This window comes from Ailuropoda melanoleuca, chromosome 1 (genome assembly GCF_002007445.2).
Source record: "Ailuropoda melanoleuca isolate Jingjing chromosome 1, ASM200744v2, whole genome shotgun sequence".
Lineage (NCBI taxonomy): Eukaryota > Metazoa > Chordata > Mammalia > Carnivora > Ursidae > Ailuropoda > Ailuropoda melanoleuca.
Window position 1 is genome coordinate 43,615,679 of NC_048218.1, and position 8,064 is coordinate 43,623,742.

General features: G+C 37.3%; 1 protein-coding gene across 1 annotated transcript; it reads left to right on the top strand.

Annotated features, from left to right (window-relative positions):
- Positions 1 to 6,141: 6,141 nt before the first annotated feature.
- Positions 6,142 to 7,065, top strand: LOC100482098 (olfactory receptor 5AC1). Its single transcript, XM_034664072.1, has one exon. It carries the CDS (start codon positions 6,142 to 6,144, stop codon positions 7,063 to 7,065), a length of 924 nt encoding a protein of 307 aa, XP_034519963.1.
- The last annotated feature ends 999 nt before the right edge of the window (positions 7,066 to 8,064 follow it).

Consider the following 8,064-nt stretch of genomic DNA (forward strand, 5'->3'; position numbering starts at 1 on the left):
ATCTCATGGCCCTGAGATCATGACCTGAGCTGAAATCGGTTGTTCAAACTACTGAGCCACCCAGGCATGTCCCAAAAAGAAAATTCTTGAAGCCATCACTGCAGCAATGCCAGCAGGCCCAAAAACCTTGCATTTTTTTTTTTACAAAATACCATTTTGTCTCATATTAAAAATGCAGCTGTAGGGGCACCTGGGTGGCACAGCGGTTAAGCGTCTGCCTTCGGCTCAGGGCGTGATCCCGGCGTTCTGGGATCGAGCCCCACATCAGGCTCTTCCACTATGAGGCTGCTTCTTCCTCTCCCACTCCCCCTGCTTGTGTTACCTCTCTCGCTGGCTGTTGAATAAATAAATAAAATCTTTAAAAAAATGCAGCTGTTATGTGGGTGCAGAATTTCTATAAGAAAGGCTTACCTATAGGCTCTAATTTGACTCAAGAAAAAGCAAAGTCATAGACAATTTAAAGCAAAAGGAAGGTGAGGGATCTAAAGTTGAAGAATTTAATGCCAGCAAAAGATGGTTTGATAATTTTAGAAAGAGGTTTGGCTTAAAAGATGTCAAGATAACAGGAGAAGCAGCTCTGCCAACTAAAAGGCAGCAGATGAGTTCCCAGATGCCATTAAAAAATCATTGAGGAGAAAAGATATCTGCCTGAACAGGTTTTTAATGCAGATGAAAGTATCCCATTCTGGAAAGAAAATGCCACAAAGGATATCCATTAGTAAGGAAGAGAAGCGAGCACTATGATTTAAGGCAAAAAGGGATGGGCCAATCTACTGTTTTGTGCAAGTGCAGTTGGGTTTATGATTAGGATTGCCCTCATCTATAAAGCTGCTAACTCCTGATCCTTGAAGGGAAAAGAGAAACACGAGCTTCCAGTCTTTTGGTTATATGAGAAAGCCTAGACAATTAAAAGAGTTTTTCTGAAATTGTTCCATCCTTGCTTTGTTCCTGAAAGCAGAAAGTACCTTGCCAGTAAGGGATTGCATTTAAAGTTCTTTTGATATGGACAATGCCCCCAGCCACCCAGAACCCCATGAGCTCAACACCAAAGGCACTGAAGCATCTATTTGCCCCCAAACACAATGCTTCTAGTTCAGCCTCTAGACCAGGGATTCATAAAAACCTCTAAGGTTCATTACACACAGTAATCTATGGAAAGGATTGTCAACAGTTAGGAAGAGAACCCCAATAGAGAAAATATGAAAGTCTGGAACAATTATACCAGTGAAGATGCCATCATTGTCCTAGAAAAAGCCATGAAAGCCATCAAGCCCAAAACTGTGTTCAGATGTTGTGCACAACAGGATTTATGACGGAGCCAGTCAAGGAATTCATTAAAGAGATTGTGTATATGGCAAAAAAAAAAAGAAAGAAAGAAAGAAAGAAAGAAAGAAAGAAAGCAAAATAAAAATGTGGATGATGGGTCTCAAGATATGGATCTTGGAGAAATTCAAGAGCTAATAGACACCATACCAGAGGAATTAATAGAAGACAACTTGATGGGGATGAGTGCTTCTGAACCTGTGCCAGATGATAAGGAAGAAAACATGGAAGAAGCAGTGCTAGAAAACAAATTAACACTAGACCATCTGGAAGAAGGGTTTGGATTATTCAAGACTGCTTTTGACTTTAATGGTCTGCACCCTTCCATGATATGGGCACTGAAAATAAAGCAACTGGGAGAAGAAGGATTGGTACTGTGTAGAAACACTTTTAGAGGAATGAAAAAGCAAAAAAGTGAGAACGTAATCACAAAGTATTATTGTAAATTTACACTGAGTGGGCCTGACTCTCCTGCCATTTCCTCCACTTCCTCCGTTGCTTCTGCCTCTGTGACCCTAGGACAGCAAGACCAACCCCCCTGTTCGTCTTTCTCCTCTGCCTACTCAACATGAAGACAAGGACGAATGCCTGTGTGCTGATCTACCTTTACTGCATGGAGAGTAAATAATCATCATGCCAGACAGTCAAAAAACCTGTTTTTTATGTGTCTTTATGTGAAAACCTTAATAACTGGACAGCAAGAATTGTGTGAGACATTTTTCCGTCATCATCATCATCATCATTGCCTATGAATTCATCCTGTAGAACATTGTGTGCAAGTCTGGTATGGAAGTGGACAGCCTAGCCTTATGCAGGCATAAGGTGAGTGATATTTAATATCAAATTAATAACTTGTTAGTTTTACAACTTTGCTTTCAAAGAATTACATTATTGTATAGTATGTCTCTCTCTCATAATTGGAGAAACTGCTTCTCAGCCTGTTCTCACAGGTAAGTGGTTTTTTAAAAAAATGAAACAATGTTTCCAATACTGTATTATGAATATGGCTATAATATGGTATGCCATAAAAAATTAGTAACCATTCATTAGTGTAGAGGCTAGGCTACCATGAGGCAGTCATATTAATTATATAGGTTACCATAAAGCAATCATATTGCTACTTCTTTGTATCAGTACATGAATTGTATTCTTGAAAATAAATGTGAATTTCCTTTTCACATCTTTTCATTTTTGATGTCTAGTGTTAGTCACACACATAACATCTATGGTGTTTTGTTTTATAAGACAGTATTGATATAGGTACTGACAGACAATTCATTTCGTAAACATAGGATGTCAACTTACAATATCAACATATACAATACAGTACTGTAAATATATTTTCTCTTATAATTTTATTAATATTTTCTTTTTTCTTAGCTTATTTTATTGTGAGAATATAGTATATAGTACATGTAATATACAAAATATGTATTAATTAACTGTGTATGTTATTGGTAAGGCTTACAGTCAACAGCAAGCTATTACAGTAGTTACATTTTTGAGGAGTCGAAAGTTATACACAGATTTTCAACTGCGTGGGTGGTCAGTGTCCCTAACCCTCATGTTGTTCAAGAGTCAACTGTAACGATATAGAAGACTGTAAATGTTATATTATTGAGTTAACAATAGTTTATGAAAAATTATGTATACCAGAGCCATTATTTTATTAAAAATGTTTATATAAAGTTATGTATCTATAAATTATTTATGTATATATATACATAAATATTAACTACATGCATGGATAAATGATAGAAGAAATATACACCAAAAAGTTAACTCTATTTATCAGTAATTAGTGAGATTACAACAATTTGGTTTCTTTGTGCTTTTCTACATTTTCATTTCTTTCTCCAATTAATCTGCTTTGTTTGCAGAAGAAACAAGCTACAAAAATAATCGTTAGAAATGAGTGGCTAAAAATGATTTGTTGACTACTCTCTAATGCCCAGTAGGTTGATTTCATTCTACAGGGAATCTTTTGGTGGCATTGCGGGAATTTCAATATTCTCTTTGCAAACAGAATTGAAGATGAGAAGAAATAAATATCTTTCTTTCCATACTGCATTTTTCAAAGAAAACTAACACGAGACAAATAGATGTCTTTGACATTTTTGTTCTTGTATCTTAAGAGTTTTTCATGAAAATTTGTATCTTATGACATCTCTGCATCTTCTTATAAGGATTGGGTGAGAATACAGTGCTTTATTTTATTGTCATTATTCTTTCCACCAAAAATGATAGAACATATCACTTTAGTACCAAGAGTCTCTCATGAGCTGTCAAAATATCTGAAAAAATTTTTGAGATGATATATCTATCAAATGGAACAGAAAGGAATCTTAACTGAACAGCTAAATAAAAATCATGTTTGACTCCTTTAACTCCTTGTGGATAGAAGGCTATATATTTGTAGAATGAAGATTTGAACTCATGCTACTATACCGTCTGTGTGCTTCACCACCATGCTAGGCTACCTACTGAATAGCAAAGACTAGTTATAGTCTCACAGACCGTGGGCAGAAATGCACCTCAGAAAATCCAGGGCTTTACAGAAGAGAACCTTAAAATGAAGGCCGTAAAGTGGTTTAGACACATCACTTAGTAATTTAGAGGTGGAATTGAGACTCAAGCTTTTGCAAATTTGTTACATATCGGTTAACATTTTCTTTTCCAGGACAATGGATTATAGAATCAATCTATTTAATAATTTGTGTCTTTAAAAGTAAAATTCACTCTGGCTTTCACTTTGTTATGGACACGTCACAGAAGCAGGGAAATTTTCCACTAGTTAAGGATTAAAGAGTTACGGGACTTTTGAAGAGAGTCTATGTTTCCTCCTTCAATGTGGCTCTTGTTTAGGTAGTACTTTTCTGGAAATCCGCAGAAAAGAATTCGCCACATCTGCTGAGAGCCACACCTTACTGTCAGATTCTTGGAAGAGTGTGAAATAAGGATAATCTGGTACTTGCAGCGACTTGACAGCAGCGTGCTTACTTGATGATTACTGCCACTGTGACCAGCCTCTCTGCTGATGTTTCTTCACGTCTAAAATCAATGCCAAATTTTCGCTTTTTCCAGTGGAGAGAAAGAACTGGGTTCCTCAAAATAGCCTCTCTTTTAAAGGGGAAAAAACTCCAGGTGCCTTTTTATAGAAAATACCTCAATTCTTCTATATATTTTTAGTGTTCAAAGATTATTTTCATCAGGATTGAATTTTTCACAAATACTGTTATTCTTGGTAACTCAGAAATTACCAAGTGGGAGCTTTGAGATGTTTCAGGCTAACACAGCCTTACGGAGGGAATCTTCAGCTACATCTATGCAGAATTGGTGTAGAAGTAAACATATGTTTTGGTATCACACCCACTTGGGGGGTCTTGTCGTAAAGGCTGAGAGCTGTGAATCCAAGACTGGTAAATGGTCCCTTGAGTGGTTATATACTTAATCAGCTGTTTGTAAATGGGTAGAACCCGCTTTAGATACTAAGAGAGAGATTGGAATACATAAGACATATTTTATGTTCAGACTTGTGCATAATTTGTCATTGAAATGCATTGTGATGATGAGAACTGAGGTTTTTTTCTCTTGGGTTTCCACAGGACCTAGCCTTCTCACTTGCTTCCCAGGCTTACAAAGTCGTGGATCCATTTGTCGTTTGGGGCTCTTATCTGCCTTGACTGTCTTTATGTTAGTCATTGCCTGTTACTGTGATTCATCTTTTCTCATTTGATTTGCCTTTTAAACAGAATTTATAATTTTTTTTTTACTATTTAAATTGAATCCACCTTTTCAAAACACTGGTTATTTTTTTCAACTCTGGTGCCATTTGTAACGTTTCATCCTGACTTTGATAGTCCCACTTGCAATCTCAAAAAGGGCAGGAAAAGAAAAATCCTTGTAATCATTTTAGAATTATGAGCCTTTAAAAAAAAAGAATTATGAGCCTCTAAAATGTTAAAAAACATTCTTGGTTAACTGCCTGATAATTGTCTGCATTGGCATGTTTGATGGGAGTCCTCAGATCCGTTCCAAATGTGCAAATAAGCTGGCTAGTGTTTTTGTTTCTTCTCTAGTCTTGGAGTGGTTATTTTAGTGTCTCAAGTGTAACACCAGAATTAGAAGGTCTGTTTGTGACGGAGCTAAGAGTGATAGTGCTTTAATGCAGGAGTCACTAAATACTTGTTATCTGAATGAATTCACATACGACAATTTATTGGGAAAATTAAAGATTCTATTAGATATTTGGAATGGCTTTGAAGAATGTATAATCAAAAGGATCTGTTAGAAATTTGAGGAGATTCTGATGAATATAGAATCAAATAACGTAATGGTAATGGACAGAAAATAGGTGAAATGGGATTTTAACTTATTATTATTATATTATTCTACACAGTAATGTCTTGGAGAGAATGATATGTATAATCAATACCAAAGTTATAGTCCAGTTTTTGTTCAGTATAAAAGATATGAGTTTCCAAGAAAAGGTGAAAATACCCTTGAATGAGAGTCTCTATCACCCTTCAAGTCATTACACAACACACACACACACACACACACACTAAAAAGTCTTTTTAACCAAGTTTTATTTCTTGAAATTACTTATAATATATTTAACATTATTAGTGTGTTTTAAAAAAGAGAAACTCTAAACTTTAGTATTTGTTGAGTAAGGACCATCTGAAATAGGGAACAGACATTACCATCCCAAACTAGTTTTCCTGACCCTTGATTGTTTTTTTCCTTTACCTCTTCTCTCATGGCAATGATCAGCCCGANCCTCTTCTCTCATGGCAGTGATCAGCCTGAGTGCATATGATGGAGGCAAACAAGACGCAGGTGACTGAGTTTGTTCTCACCGGACTTACAGATCGTCCAGGCCTGCAGGTCCCCCTGTTCCTGGTGTTCTTGGTCATCTTCCTCACCACCATGGTGGGCAACCTAGGACTGATTTTTCTCATCTGGAAAGACCCCCATCTTCACACCCCCATGTACTTACTCCTTGGCAGTTTGGCCTTTGCAGACGCTTGTTCCTCATCCTCTGTGACTCCCAGGATGCTTGTCAACATCTTAGACAAAAGTCAAATGATATCACTCTTTGAATGCATGGCCCAATATTATTTTTTTGGTTCCAGTGCCACCACAGAGTGTTTCCTCCTGGTAGTGATGGCCTATGACCGCTACGTAGCCATATGCAACCCCTTGCTTTATCCAGTGGTGATGTCCAACAGGCTCTGTGCTTGGTTGACAAGTTTGTCTTATGTGATTGGTTTTCTGCATCCCACAATTCATGTAGGATTATTATTCAGATTAACCTTCTGCAGGTCCAATATAATACATCATTTCTACTGTGAAATTTTGCCACTCTATACAATTTCTTGCACTGACTCATCTATTAATGCATTGGTGGTTTTTATTTTTGCTGCTTTTATACAAGCTTTTACATTTATGACCATCATAGTATCTTATACCCGTGTCCTCTTTGCCATCCTGAAAAAGAAGTCTGAAAAGGGCAGGAGCAAAGCCTTCTCCACGTGCAGCGCCCACCTGCTCTCTGTTTCCTTGTTCTATGGCACTCTCTTCTTCATGTATGTGCGCCCTGGGTCTGGCCCAGATCAATATCAGGATAAAATGTACTCACTGTTTTACACAATTATCATCCTCCTGCTCAACCCCTTTATTTATAGCCTAAGAAACAAGGAAGTTTTAGGTGCACTGAGAAAAATGATAAAGAAATAAATATTTCTCAGGAAAGCTTTTGTTATTCCTTAGATTTTACTCTGTTCAAATAAAACACGTTGTCCTTGGTTTTGCACATAGAAGGACCTTAATATGTACTTGTTAAGTGAATGAAGAAGAAATTTAGAGTAGATAGACTTGTTTTCATCCTAAGTTCTTGTGGTCATCAAAATATTTAGTGAGCATGATAAGGATGGACTCCACTTACCTTCTGTTGTTTTGAATCTATCCTCAAGGATCCAAGTGAAACAGAAATCTCCAAATTACTGTATCTTTGTAACTTGAATGAGCTTTTGTGTTTCCAGATACACACATTTTAAATCTTTTTGAACTTATATTCTTTTTTTTTTTAAGGAGTGAGAGAACACAAGTGGAGGGACAGGCAGAGGGAAAAGGAGAGAAAGACTCTCAAGCTGATTCCCCACTGAGCATGGAGCTCAGTGCAGGGCTCGATCCCATGACTCTGAGATCATGGCCTGAGCCAAGATCAAGAGTTGGACACTCAACCCACTGAGCCACCCAGGTGCCCCTGAACTTATAATCTTTTATAGGAAGAATTAGCCTGTATATATCCTCTGTTTAAAAACTACTCATGCCCTCCTAGATAATTCTTTTTTTTAATTATTATATTGTGTTAGTCACCATACAGTACATCCCCAGTTTTTGATGTAAAGTTCGAGGATTCATTAGTTCCGTGTAACACCCAGTGCACCATGCAATACGTGCCCTCCTTAATACCCATCACCAGCCTATCCCATTCCCCCACCCCCATCCTCTCTGAAGCCCTCAGTTTGTTTCCCAGAGTCCATAATCTCTCATGGTTCATCCCCCTTCTGTTTATCCCCCTTTCTTCTTCCCTTTCTTCTCCTACCGATCTTCCTACTTCTTATGTTCCATAAATGAGTGAAACCATATGATAATTGTCCTTCTCTGCTTGACTTATTTCGCTTAGCATTATCTCCTCCAGTCCTGTCCATGTTGCAACAAATAATTTTCAGG

What these genes read in the sequence shown, in the direction of transcription:
- LOC100482098 (XM_034664072.1), top strand. Translation starts at nt 6,142, where the DNA reads ATGATGGAGGCAAACAAGACGCAGGTGACTGAGTTTGTTCTCACCGGA.